The 15,192-nt window shown below is 36.6% G+C and overlaps 1 protein-coding gene and 1 pseudogene across 2 annotated transcripts in view; both read left to right on the forward strand.

Moving 5' to 3' along the window:
- The window catches only part of LOC110047979 (WD repeat domain phosphoinositide-interacting protein 3-like), a 43,055-nt gene that overhangs the window by 2,482 nt on the left and 25,381 nt on the right, over positions 1 to 15,192 (forward strand). The window contains exons 3-4 of one of the 2 annotated variants that reach the window (XM_020753736.2): positions 738 to 839; positions 1,016 to 1,103. In XM_020753736.2, the coding sequence (XP_020609395.2) occupies positions 738 to 839; positions 1,016 to 1,103 (190 nt within the window). The remainder of the gene's footprint in view (positions 1 to 737; positions 840 to 1,015; positions 1,104 to 15,192) is intronic. The other variant, XM_020753744.2, reaches the window with a different exon arrangement.
- LOC149112048 (uncharacterized) lies at positions 2,102 to 13,867 on the forward strand (annotated as a pseudogene).

The following is a 15,192-nucleotide window of genomic DNA, read 5'->3' on the forward strand; positions in this document are numbered from 1 at the left end:
ATACAAATTTTACAAGTAAATAGGGTTTGTAACGGCAGTTTTTTTTTATTTTAACAAATTTATGTCTTTTACCACTGCGAAAAAACTGGTCTTGTAGATTTCCCTGAAACTATCTCTGGCTCAAGTAAAATATTTACTACCAGTCTGCCAAATTTTACGGAATTTCACAGAAGGAAAGTTCTCTGTCAGTTTTGCTATTTGTGCTCATGTTGATGTCTTATCGAAAAACACTGATTCTACGTTTTCCTTCGAGCATGCGCAGATTACTAGAGGATGCAATCGTAAAACTACAGGGTGAAACTATAGGGAGCAACCTTAAAGCAATTAATATTTCCAAAGGCATGGAAAAAATGATCCAAAATATTGAAAATCAGTAAAACATGATTATTTTACAGGAACCACGTCTGTGTGATATAGGAAAGCTTTTACTAATGTCTTAAGTTATGGTGTACGGCAAGCAGAATCTACAAATTAAAATTTAAAAACTATGTTTGTTTGATTTTGAGTAAATTGCAAAAGCATTTCAAATAACAGTTTTTGCAGAGTATTATAGTAAAATTAAGGAACCAATAGATGGACACTATTAAGACAGGTCATTGCTTTAAATAATATCAAAATGCATCTTGAAGCTATAAAAGACATGAAGATTTTATTGGTTTCCTTTTTTCACAATCTTGAGACCAATACTTTTCTTAATATACTCCCATTATAAGTAATAGTTGTTAATTTTATTGCAGATTTCCCAGATGGTGGTATTAACCATGTGGAAATGCTTTTTCGTTGTAATTATCTAGCACTTGTGGGAGGTGGCCAACATCCCAAGTATCCTAGGAATAAAGGTACAAGTAACTTCCAGTCAGTCAGATAATGGAAGGATGATCATTAATCATTAAGTTAGAGGCTGGAATATCTATTTCAGAGGAGATATGCCTGTATATAGTTCAAAGTTTGTAAGACTGAATCCAACAAAACCCTTTTAACAGACTGAGTTAATCCTCTGTTTGCAACTTTTTAGTTATGGTTTGGGATGACTTGAAAAAGAAATGTGTCATAGAACTGGATTTTTCAAGTGATGTGAAAGCCGTGAAACTCAGGAGGGACAGGTTTGTTGATAGGCTTTATCTTGGTAATAGTACAGAAAACATTTTGGCATTAATACAAGTACCTTGTACATGTACACTGCATATATATGTCGTGGTTCAATTTTGACCTTGGTGCAATTTAGTATTTTCCTTTGCTGTGGTGTATGGTAAGACATTATAATGTGTATGAAACATAAGGAAAATACCAATGTGTACCAAGGGTAATAATGAGCCACGACATCTACATATATAGGGTATATTGTACATAATATCTGCATACATGTGTATCATTGGTCGTTTTGTACATTTTCTTTATGTCATTTATACAGTAGGTAAAAGGTGAAGTCTGCATACAAGCCAAGTGGCCCATCAGGCCGGAGCTTATCCCAGTTTCTGTAGCATGAAGCAACTAGGAGTATTTCTACTCCCCCCTGGATGGGATGCTAGTCCATCGCAGGGTTACCCACAGCATTAAGTTTGCCGGTACCCATTTATACACCTGGGTGGAGAGAGGCACTGTGAGAGTAAAGTGTCTTGCCCAAGAACACAACACAATGTCCCCGGCCAGGGCTTGAACCTGGACCGCTCGATTCGGAGACCAGTGCACTAACCATGAGGCCACCGTGCCATTTATACAGTGGAAGCCCATAAATACGGTCAGCAACGGGGCCATGAAAATTTGGCATCATTAACAGGGTGGCCTTATTTGTCAAACCTCATGGTTCATCTAAATATAATTTATCACTGACAATAATAATATTATTGCACCTCTAAACAACTGTTCTTTAATGAGCATCTTGAATGCAGAGATAATTTTAATATAAAATTTTGAAACTTGAATCAGTGTACATAAAATATTAAAGTGCACCTAACCACGTGATGACGCGACGCAGGTAGGACACACGAGTTCGAGCTCTCCACTTTGAAGTTGGTCAATTTCATTTTCTCGATGGATGATGATCTTCTAAGTTCAATAAACGTTCTATATGAATGTGAGAACCAGATCTAAAACCTTACAAATGTCCAATACTGACTCAACCTCAAACAAGCTGGACGCCGTCCTTGCCAAAATGGACGACTTACTCAAGTCAAGAGACTTACAAGAAACAAAGTTGAATAGTATCCTTGAGAAATTATCTAGTTTAGAGAGTTCACAGAGAAAAATTGCTGCCAACGTTGATGCCCTGAAAGACAGCTACCGCTCACTGGATGCGCAAATGATAGATGTAGATAATGAGCTGACTCACAAAGCGAGCCGTGAAGAATTAGCATCAGTTTAAAAAAAGATGGAGGAACTGGAAAATAGGTTGAAGAGAAATAGCATTGTTATCTGGGGTCTCAAGGAAGGTGCAGAAGCCACACACAATTCCTTAGAAGATTTCCTGAGGGTTGAATTCTTCGAGAGACACATGCAACTTCAAAACATTGAGGTGATGAGGGCCCATCAAACGAATGTCAACCAACGAGCCATGGAGGCGAACACCTCTATGGTTAGGCCGATTCATATCTATCTTTTGAGGTATTCTGACAAAGTTCAAATTCTTAAAGTCGCCCCAAATGCTTTGAAGGACAATCCCTTTCTGGACAGTCAGATTTTTATTTCTGATGATGTCTCAAAGAACGTCCGTAAAGACCGAGCAAAGCTTCGAAAAGGTTATCTCAAGGGGATTAAAGAAAGAAGTGATGTCGAATTTGCATTCATACCTTGGTCAGTACCGGCACAAATTTTGTTCAAGGATTGAAACTGCTCAAAATTAAAATCTTTCAAGCTTCTGGATGAGTAAATACGTTCAACTTGTTTTTGAAATCGATCTGCCGACGGAGGAACATGTCTACACTTTGACGTTTATTAATATTTAGCTTAAATATCTTCGATTGCTATTGGTCTAGGTTATCTCGCTGTTAACATTCTGATACTGAATGGTGAGTTTGTTCGTTACACTAGTTATTGATTTGAGTTCAGATTTATTAACACCGATATTGACATCTCATGTATAGTTATTGTAAGAACATTACCAGGGTACTACTGCAGTGTATGTCAAGCTCTAAGAGCTAGAATACTCTTTTGGCTTTATTTTAGTTTTCTTCTTTAAGTATAAGATTGAGTATAAGTACGCTAGTTCAATTCAAGTGATAATCGCCTTTATGTGGAGATCCGGACGGGAGTGCATTGCAACCACAGGATGGTAAGTGCGCTTTCGTTTATATGTATGTGTGTTTTTGTCATTGTGTGTATGTGTTGATTTTTGTTCTTGCTTGCACTGCGCAGAACACTTTACTGTTGGATGCAATAATCTCTACTTTCAAATAAACTGATACCATGCATATTGAAAAAATTTTCTCTAACATCATTGTATTTAAAAAAGCGGCAGTTACTCCAGGCAATGAAACAACCTCCTGTATATTGTTAAAATGCTGAGTAAACAAAACCCGAAGCCTGATACAATTAAATTATTATCCTTTAACGTGAGAGGCCTAAGTAATTTTAAAAAAAGAAGAGCAATATTTTCCTGGTGCAGAAAGCAAAAAGCCGATTTGATATTTTTACAAGAAACTCATTCAAGCAAGGAGTGTGAGGCTCAGTGGAAAAAAGAATGGGGTGCAGAGATATTATTTTCTCATGGGAGTACAAACGCCAGAGGTGTCGCGGTGCTTATAAAGAACGGCTTTGACATTGACATAATGTTGTCTCAGACAGATGCGAGTGGAAGACTTTTGTTGTTAAAAACTTTGATCAAAGAGGAAAATTATACAATTGCAAATATCTACGGGCCCAACAAAGATGCAGAAGCTGTTCAATTTTATCATAAACTATCAAAACTATTAAGAACCAATGATTTCGGAAATGAAGAGAACATAATTATGGGAGGTGATTTTAATTGTCCCTTGAATATTAATCTGGATAAAAAAGGTGGAATTCAAATCCCCCGGAGGCACGTTGTAAAATCTATTGAAGAAATTCAAGATGAGTTCAGTCTCCATGACATTTGCCACATAAAAAATCCAAATCAAAAACGTTTCACTTGGGGTCGCTGTTCTCCTTTTGTATTTTGTAGATTAGATTACTGGTTGATTTCGGATAAACTGCATGATTTAGTTACAAATGTGGATATTTTGCCCTCAATCAAATCAGACCATTCTGCAGTATTCCTAGAACTCGAAGAAATTAAGGAAAATAACAGAGGTCCTGGCTATTGGAAATTGAATACGATGCTATTGGCGAATGAAGAATATAAAAAGATGATCATTGATAAATTGCCTATTTGGCTTGAGGAAGCAAAGGATCTCAGAGACCGAAGATCAATTTGGGATTGGATAAAATTTAATATTAGAACCGATTCTATTATTTTCTCAAAGCGTTTATCGCAAATTCGACAAAAACATGAAAGAGAATTAACTAACAAATATCAAGAATCATTAGCTGCCTTTCAAGATAATCCCTGTGACAATACGCGAATAACAATAGAAAGATATAAAAGTGAACTTGAATCGATGTCTGACAAAAAAGTTGAAGGTTTAATTGTATGGGCAAGGGCACGATGGCACGAACACGAAGAAAAGAATAGTAAATATTTTTTAAATTTGGAGAAACATAACCATATTAAGAAACATATTAGAAAATTATACATTAGTGGAGTTATCTCTACCGATCCACTCTCGATAATGAACGCACAAAAGCAATTTTACACTAAGCTGTACAGCAGTTCCAAAACAAAGTTAGACACTCTAGATGCAGCACTCTTCTTTGAAAATCCAAATCTATCAAAGCTGTCAAGTGTAGCAAGTGAGAAATGCGAAGGAAAAATAACAATTGAAGAATGCCAAAACATTATCAAAACATTCCAACTAGGTAAGACTCCTGGAAATGATGGTCTGCCAATTGAATTTTTCTAATGTCTTTTGGTCATCAATCGGTGAAATGGTGGTCGAAAGCTTTAGCGAGGCTGATGAAGAGGGAGAAAGGTCTAACTCACAAAGGCAAGGGGTCATTGCACTTATCGAAAAAACAGGTAAAGACAGAACCCGTCTTGAAAATTGGAGACCGATTTCTCTCACCAATGTTGACGCTAAAATAACATCCAAAGTAATAGCAACACGAATTACTAAAATTTTACCAGAGATAATCCACAGCAATCAGACTGGATATGTTTCAGGTCGATACATAGGGGAAGCAGCCAGATCAATTCTAGATGTCATGGAGTACACTAAAACATTCGATATTCCAGGTATATTATTATTATTCATAGAATTCTAAAAGGCATTCGACAGCCTTGAATGGAATTTTATGTTTAAATGCTTAGAAATTTTCGGCTTTGGTCACAGTCTTGTAAGATGGGTGAAAACATTTTATAGTAATGTATCCAGTTGCATTATAAACAATGGATCTTTTTCTGCTAATTTTGAGTTAAGCAGAGGTGTTAGGCAAGGGGATCCTCTGTCGCCATATCTATTTGTGATCGCAATTGAGACTTTAGCTGCTGCAATCCGAACTAGTATCGATATTAAAGGAATTAAATTAGACTTAGAGGAATGGAAACTTGTCCAATATGCAGACAACCTCACTGCCTTTTTATCCGATTTAACATCCGCACAAAATCTCTTTAAGTTACTTGATCGTTTTGGAAAACTATCAGGTTTAAAGGTTAATTATACTAAAACAGAGGCAATGTGGATTGGTTCGTGTCATGACAGCCCCGAGAGACCCTTATCTTTAAAATGGTGCAAAAGCGTAAAAGCTCTTGGGGTACACTACAGTTATAACAAAGAAGTGTCTTTCCAGAAAAATTTCTACGACAAGATTACCGAAATTAAAAAACAAATACATCAGTGGAGCTGGAGAGGTCTCTCTTTATTTGGTAAAGTATCAATCATTAAAAGTCTTCTTCTCCCTAAATTGGTATATATATTTTCCATCCTCTCGCCTCCATCGGAATTTATATCACTGATTCAAACGATAATATAGAAATTCTTGTGGAAAGGGCCTGATAAAATAACCAGAAGAGCTACAATTAATTGTTCTGACTATGGTGGGTTAAATCTCACTGATCTAGAGACTTCAATTAAGTCTCTTAGATTAGCATGGATTTCGAAAATTTTTAATCCTGAACCGTCTACATGGAAAAGCTATCGTAGACATTTGCTCAAACCTTATGGAGGTTTTTTCTTTTTTCACTACATTTATAATATCAATGACTATCATATTAATTTGATTTTTTGTTTAGAAATGCTACAGTGGTGGTCTGAATTTCGCTCAAATTTTTCAACGGATTCTAAAGCTTTTGACTCTATAATTTGGAATAATTGTAATATAAAGATAGATGGCAAACCGATCTGTTTTCATAACTATATGAATGCTGGGGTAATTTTTATCAGCGACTTAATGTATTCTCGGAACAATGTTGAATCCTTTAACATAACAAAGGACAAGGGACTAATAGGCTCAAATTCCTTGATGTGGTCTGCTGTTCGCTGCTCTGTGCCAAAGCATTTAAGGAATCTCATCGTCAATAAAAACGTTTTTAATAGACTTGAGTTAAAATGTGGTAACAAAGATTTTGATCCTCTCTCAAGCAAGAGTAGAAACTTTTATGCTTTTCTCATTCAAGAAAAAGCCAAACATTCAAGAGGGTTCTCTAAACTAATGTCAGATTTTAACCTAAGTGAAGAAGAGACTCGAAAAGCGTTTGTACTTGCAAAATCAGTTGCTCTTGAAACATTTGTACAATGTTTTCAGTTCAAAATTTTAAACGACATTTTGTTTTTGAATACCCGATTAGCAAAAATCGGAAGGACTCAAAGTGATCTTTGTACGTTTTGTCAAACCTCTCGAGAAACATTAGCACATTTCTTTTATTGATGCTCCTTCTCAACAGAATTTTGGACTAAATTTGAAAACTTTTGGTTGACAGTAACCAGGGAGCAAATAAAACTGGAATATATTAACATTATATTAGGAATATTAGATCAGAGATCTAACCTGCTCAACTACTTTATCATTTTAGGTAAAATTTATTTATGGAATTGTCGCAAAAATAAACAAATCCCTCTCTTTTTGCCTTGCGAAGGTGTGGTCAAGAGAAAATATGAAATTGAAAAGCTTATAACCTCTCAAAGCATCTTAAGCTTAAAACATTTTCAGGCAAAATGGAACCTAGTTTTGAATAACAATCCAATTTTTTTTGTAAAGGAGTAAGTGCTGCTTGTAAATTATGTAAATTTATATGTACATTCGTGATAATTCAAATACCTGTATTGTAATTTTATATAAAGTATCTTGTTAACACAAAAAGTAATTGTGTAATTAGAGTACAATGTAGAGCAAGATTTGTATTATTAGTTGTGTAGGCAGAGCATCTGTAGTAGTTGTTGTGTGTAATCGTAGTGTTAGTAGTAATCGTAGTGTAAGTAACAGTCATGTTGTAAGTAATGTCAGTAGCGGCGTAAGTGATATTAGTATTGTAAGTAATGTAAGTATTGTAGGTAATGTTAGTATTGTAAGAAGTCTTCGTAGTGTAAGTAATGTTAGTATTGTATGCAATAGTAAAAAAAAAAGAAAAAGAAAGAAGTGCACCTAACCCCCAAATTTGTTTTTCACCAAAACTAATCTACTTGTTATTTGAAATACTTCTGCAAATGAATTTTTGGATTCGGTTGAATCCTCGATTTTCTGTGCCCCAACGAAATCTCGAAAATAGCTCCAAAAAACTGCCATTTTGTTTAGTGACCGAGTTTGAGGAGAATGGGTCCAGCGGCTGCTGTGACGTCTACCCAGGAAGGTTGAACATCTCACGTCCTCTCATTTCTCTCAGGATTGTGCAATACACATTCGATATGCAATACACAGTACACATGCAATACACATTCGCCTTCCAGAAGTGCTATCGTCTGTTGCAGCAATATCCCAAATTTAAAGGAAGATATACTGTACAATTTACTGGCGATGGTTGGTCATTGGTATATTAAAGACATAAACGGTGGTTGATTTTGTCGAACTGAAACAAGCAAACCGAGTCTGTGAGAACCATTGAAGAACTCTCACTGGAATTTGTTCTGCAGACTTTCAAACGCTATTTTCAAAATGTTCTTTTTAAAGCCAACCAACAATTTGTAGAAATGCTACCAACAACCTATATCTTCCAATCCTGTGGTACTTATAACATAGACGGCAAAGTTTTGTGATCAATCAAGAAACGTTACGACCGATGTACTGATATGTAAATAGGTCCCAACTGTAGACCGCCAACCAACACTTATTTCTCTTTCGATTTAGATAAAAGTCACAGATTAATCCTTTTAGCCTGCGTAGCAGGCGTATAAAGGGGAAGGGGTGGGGAGGAGGAAGAGAATTCAGGGAAAAAAAAAGGAGGAGTGGGGAGTGGAGGGGAAAAAGGAACGTGTTCCCTTCCCCGAATTCTCTTCCTCTTCCCCCATCCCCTCCCCTTTACACGCCTGCTATGCAAGCTAAATCCTTTAGAATTGCATGATAACAAAACTGTTAGACTCACAGAGTTTTTCGAAGGTTTAGAAATCAGCAGTGTGACAAACATTCTGTGCCGCCGCAATATTGTCGCAAATATGACCGTATAACATTATCTGCAGACCGCTTAGGGAAAACATCCTTTTCGCTTATCCGACAAATTTCACTGCAAACTTTGAGAAAATTTACATTGGTTATTTGGGGTTACGATTTACAATGTGTGACAATGTGAAATCGGTAATTGTATGAAATGTTCCCTTCTGCCTTGCTTCCGGCAACTTCAAAAATACAGGTCCAAACAGTATGATTTTCAATCGATCGAAGCCAGTGTTTTGGAGGTCATTGTCTCGAAAAGTGCAACACTTACGTCGCTCTTATAAAGATGAAGCATTCAACAGAAAGTAAAACACAAACTGGATTTAACAGAACAATCATACCTTGACAAAATACATTCTCGCTAAGGACAAATGTAAACGGGCTATAAACACGCGTAGGAATCTTGTGTTTAGGTGACAAAATTACCATCCAAAACAGTCCTTGAGTTTTCTTTCCTGCTTTTCATTTGCCTGCTCCTCCACTTCGTATCTAGCTTTCCATTCCTAATATACAAGCAGCTCATCCACAAAGAAGTCTTCCCCTTCGTCGCTTGAAATATTGTAAATTGCTCTCAAAGCCCTAGGCAGACTGCAAGTTCACAGTTGTCAAACGTGCTCAATCAAAGTTTATTTCGGATTCTTCCGAATTGAAACTTAACTCTGACTCCAGTGACGAAAAAGAAATGGTTCTGAAACAAAACTTGGCTGTTTTAGTCCCAAAATATTTTGGAACAATTAGTTTTGTGTCCACTTTCTCGAGCAAATACAGAGAGCTGACTGAGGCGCTATTGTGTTTGGTTCCTGGGTAAATGTCATCAGCAACCGCTGCCCCAGACTCCCTAAAACGCGGTCACGCGGCACTTCAAGCGTGACTTTGAAAGGGCATAAAAAATTGAGGATTCAACCAAATTCAAAAATTTTTTCGCCCAAGTGCTTTGAATAACAAGTGGATTCGTTTTAGAGAAAAAAAAAAGTTTAGGAGTTAGGTGCACTTTAACTGTGGAAAGATGAACATAGTTGGTTTGAGTGGCCATATACATGTAAATGGGGTAAAATTATAAAGGGTTATACAGATTGGGATTTCGGAATGTTGCACTGTGCAGCTGGCTGTATTAACGGGGTGGCCGCATTAACAGGGTTTTCTTATAAGAAAATGTATGTAAAAAAAAGCTAATAACATAATTTTCCCCTTACCTTACTTCAATGCCAAAGAGGAATACATGACTTTAGAATTCTCTGGCCCTGGTCTTTTGAAGTTACCAATGACAACACTTACTCAACAGGCCTTCCGATACTACGCGATGGTACGATTTCGTACAGTCTGCCTCAAATTGCATCCGATCACATCCGATGGCACAATTCATGAAAAGAGGCATAATTCCTGAAAACCTTCACAATTTTAACAAAACAAAGCATTAGTTAACACTTTATCTAGAAAAATCACACATCAACATGTCATTTCAAGATGATTTGCTTTTGAAAAAGCCCTGAAAACCTTCTACAACATTCTATTTCATTAACAATCAAAGTTCAAGGCATTCTGGTTGTAGCTACAGCAGTTAAGTTGCACGCGCACGCAATGTACGACACTTGAAGCGGCGTGCACTTCTGCAACAAATTTGCACGCACAACATTGTGCAAGTTCTCAATGGGTTTTTAATTTAAGCTGTTTTACACTTAATAACTATACTTTGTAGCCGTGAGAGTACTATTTTTAAGTCATTGGAAGTTTATTTGAATGTGTATTCAGTTATTTAAGGCTTTTTCATGCGTATTCGTTTTGCGTGTACGCTACCCTTGTTTCTAGGGCTTTCTAGTAAGTTCTGTGGTGTCGCAAAAGCGCACGCGTAGCGCTGCAACATCCAACTAGCATTATAAAAGAGTAGTTTTTTCGTTAGCAAGATCAGTTGACGCAAGATCTGTTAATTCACCGCAAGTTAACAAGTTTCTCCAAGTTTATCATTGTTCTGGTGATCAAGGCAGCACCAAGGTAATTACTTTTCACGCTATTTTAGTTTGTTTATTTAAGCGGTTTGTATCTTTAGTCGTTTAAGTTCAGTTTCACCGCTTGTGAATTGTAAATTTAAGTCTTAAGGTTTTGGATAAAGTCAAGTTGTATACGACATCATTTTACCGTTACTGTAAATCAATCTTAAGTTTTCTTGTTTTCACTTTTGTAACTTTCGAGGCATTTTAAATGTGTTTATATCCTGTTATTTTCGCAAGCTAATGTGTAGTTTATTTGTATCTTTTATTTTAGTTCTCATGGTGTTTATAGAGTTTTTAAAGAATTTCAATAAACAGCAGTTTGTGAACCAACGTTTAACCAAATCACTGGAGCAATACTGGTACAAGTTTTCATTCTCAAAAAATTACCTATTGGTGCAATACAAACAATCCCTTTCTTTGCTTGGACTAATCAGAATTGCAGGTGTATTTCGACAACTACAATTCGAGCGATGTTTACCACGACGCAAAATGTAACTTCTTTCACGGAATTTGAAACAAATGCGTCCCTTGTGGATAAGTTTGTAGTGAAAAAGCCTGCTGCTTCTTCCACTGAAACGACTTCTGCCAAATTTTAACTGTGAAAGATGAGATAGAGCACGAAAATACCCCTTCCACGTAGGCGATACATTGTAGGCTGAAGATGCAACGTGATTGATCATCTTCGGTAGTCTGTGGTGGACAAGCACCTCAAGTCTTTTTTTCAAAATTTATGTTTATTTTTTTTCTTTATGTTCAATTTGTCTTTGAAGCAGCACAAATAGAGTGATTTTCTTCTTATGAAACCTAGTAAAATATTCCTAAGAAAGCTCACAAAAACTTGCATAATGTGCATAAATTATCGCATCACAGCCCATTCTTACCGGATAACCTGCCTTGAAAATTTTACGCAATTTCTGTTTTTTATTACACAGTATCATATTATTAGCCTGACTCAACCGCTAATCGTAGTAGCCAGTATTTTCTACAGGCATGTTCTGTAGGGCATTCAAATAAAAATATCTCAAACCAGAATTTTTAAGTTTTCTTTAAATCAAGATGTATACATACTTGTACATGTATCAACCCTACATGTATGTCATTAATATGTGTGCATGAAAATGTTGGGGTCACCTTGGTCATTTAGGAGAAACCAAACATTTTATTTTGCTGTTGAGCTTATCTTGAAAGAAATCTCTCAGTGTTGTGTACATGTATGTGCACATACTCATGCACACCAGCAAGGGATGCAAAAATCATGCACAGCAAGGAAATGCAATGCAATTCAGTGGAGTCACCATAATGTGCCTCTATATTGTGTAGTGTAATGCAGAGTTTTCAAATTTAGCTGGCGCCTGGCACAAGTCACCGGCTACTTTAAGCATTTGCGCCGGGTACTTTTCGTATTCCAAATTTTATTAAGTAATAGACAATTCTGTTTCACCAATGTAATCGTGATCTGATCTTTTTGAGAAAATAAATAAGCGCTAACAGATGAAAAAAAAATACTTTAACAGGCGGCTGTTATATGTACCTTTCGAACTTCGAAGGAAGAGCATTTTTTGGCAGAAAGTCTGCTCGTATGCACAGACGTGCATGTATTGGCATGGCAGCACTGAGATTTCTTCTCATGTGCACAGTTTCCAAGATGAAGCAGAGGCAGCAAACGATGCTGTCCTTTCTTTCCACAGCCGAGAAGTCACGAAGACAAACAGGTGACAGTAATTTTAGGAATGGGCAGTAACAGTGGGCAGTAATGTGTTGTTCCAGTTCTGAAAGCGACGATAAAACAATCCGACCAACAGTATCTGTGGCTCTAGCCACGTTCGCGTGGTGAGTGCGAAGGCAGTCTTCCTTGTGAAATGTTACTCATTATGACTGCACCAAATGTATTTTCAACGAAAGGTTGAAAGAAGTCTTAACAACAAAACCCTTCAACAACGCAAATGTTCAGAATTTCGGACAAACGAACTGCGAATACGTTCAGAAAGAAACGAGATCACTGACTTTGTTGTGATACTTCATGTATGTAGAAGGAAAGATATCAACGGAAGTCACCTTATGGAAATATTACGTTAATTCCCTTTATTTATCTGCAGCTCTCTTTCATTACGAAAGCAAAAGCGATCTTGAACCAGAACTGGAGGAAAATGCATTTTGGGGGTCAAAACGAAGAGTTTTCTCTAAAACTGAATTCAAAGAAAATGTATTCACTTTGTAAACTTCTCTGGTATATTAGGTGTAAAGAATAAACAGTAAAAATTGACATGTGAGGTGCTTACCATTCAGCAAAAAAAAATCCAGAAATTTCGGTTCAAAGTCAAATGGAACTGTAATTTTCCAGAAAATCCGTTAGGAAATTGCAGACTACCTCCAGAAGTAGTCTTTTTTCCTTACCATTTGGTAAATTGTCCAGTTTCCAGTCTCTCATCAGCCGAAAACAATTATGAGGAATGGAATTGCAAATAGTAAGAGCCATCTCGTTCGGTTGGTTTGCTGATTTTGGAAAAACCCTTTCCCTTATTCAATGGTCATCCCAACCGTTTTATTCTGACAAGTGGTAAGCACCCATGTATTCACTGCTTTTGTTAGATGCACCAGACATGGAAGGGTCTCGTATACACAGCATATCAGATGCTAAAATTTTTAAAACAACTAATTAACCATGTGGCCATGGGCCGAGCATGGATCATGTTCTACACTATGTTTATTTATGTTTTTTTTTTTTTCGTTTTGTCGTTGATCAGACCCAAACTTTCTCTCAGCCAAATTTTGAATCACGCAACTTATTATGTTTATTTGCCAAAAGCTGTTGAAACATTAATACACGGACAATGTTACGGATATTGTTTTCTTTATTGTGGGTAAAATATATTTTCTTTTGGTTTTATTGAAGCATTGGATCCAAAGGGAATAATGAATACGCTAAAAAAGGTATTACATCAGCCATGGAATGCGCTGACATTGCAGCTTTTTAATTTATTGAGTTATTTTTTTGTAAAAAAATACCTCTTAGTCGGCGCGTCGGGTATGTTATGGACGGGTCAATGGGTGAGTGAGTGAGTGAGTGAGTGAGTGAAAGATGTATGTATGTCACACCAATCAGATTGGATCTACTATGAACAGCCAATCAAATTTCTTGTTGTAAAGGTAAATGGTACGTGAGAAACACAAGGTATGTATAAACACAAGGACTTTGGTAATTGAAAAATAAAGAGTGACGTGTATGTTGCCGGTTTGTGATTTTTAGTCCAGTTTGGAGGGGAGTGTGACAGTTACATACGTACATTGGGCTGTTTTAGAGTGCATAATTTTCAGTGTAATGGTGGCTAGTTATGAACGAGATGAGTCTTGAGTTTTGAAGCAGTTCATGAGTAGTAGGCAAATGGCACGAGATATTTTTATTTTTAATTACAAAGGGTAACTTGATACTTTTGTTTTTCACAAGGAGTTAATTCAATTAGAGGTCACGAATCGTCGCTTCTAGTTCTTAGGACATGTTTTAGAGGAGACGAGACTATTTAGATTTGAAGCAGTTCTAACGTTTACAATAGTAAGTGCAGGTAACGATTGTTTTGTTCTTATTGCATGCAAATATGACGAGATATTTTTATTTTTTAGTTGCAATGGGTAATTTGACACTCTTGTTTTTCACAAGGTAGTAAATTCAATTAGAGCTGACGAATCGTCGCCACTTGTTCCCACGAGATGTTTGCTATTTTTAGCTACAAATGGTAACTCGACACTTCTGTTTTTCATATGGGAGTAAATTCAATTAGAGCTTACAAGTTATCGGCTATTGTTCCCAGGATATTAAACAAAAAAGAAGCTTTCCTTTCTAGAGTATTTTTACGTCTCTGCAGTAGCAGTTTAACATTTTTATTTGATGGGCATTTTATGACATTCTTTTCCGTCTGATATTTTTAAAGGTAAAAAGTATGAAAACTGTTCAAATGTTCTTTGAATACTGTGTGGCACCAAGTTAAAGTGCAATTTAATTAAATCAGACTTTCAACGTGTCAGAGAGGTTTTTTCTCTTTCTTTAAATTTTCGGTGAAGTAGTGTTGTTGCGTTGTGTTGTGTAAAAAGAGTAAACTTACCACTCGTATAAGATGCGAAAAGTTCTCTTAACTTGAGTATTTTTGCGCAAAAATTCCTCTTGGGGGCTGGAAGGGCTCCCGAGGGGGTACTCCCAGAAAAATTGATTGGGGGTGTGCGGCCCGCTTCCCAAAACCCTTACCCTATTTATGACCAAAATCTGCGATATTCCTTACCCTATTTCTGACCTGACCAAAAATTCGAAACCCTATTTACGACCTGACCCTCAAATCAAAACCCTGTTTCAGAACTGCGTTATAATTAGCTCCCTAGTTCAAACCAATGCTAAATTACCGTAAACATATAAATTTGTGAAGGGCTTTTGTTGATTTTCTTTTCGATAATGATGAAAAAGTGGCTTCTTCTTAAAGCATACCCATATCAAGGCTAGAGTGCAAAAACTGTACCCTATTTATGACCAAAATGGCCAAAATCAGCTAAAATCGATACCCTA

This window comes from Orbicella faveolata, unplaced genomic scaffold (assembly GCF_042242905.1).
Source record: "Orbicella faveolata isolate gen_17 unplaced genomic scaffold, um_ofav_v1 contig_2, whole genome shotgun sequence".
Lineage (NCBI taxonomy): Eukaryota > Metazoa > Cnidaria > Anthozoa > Scleractinia > Merulinidae > Orbicella > Orbicella faveolata.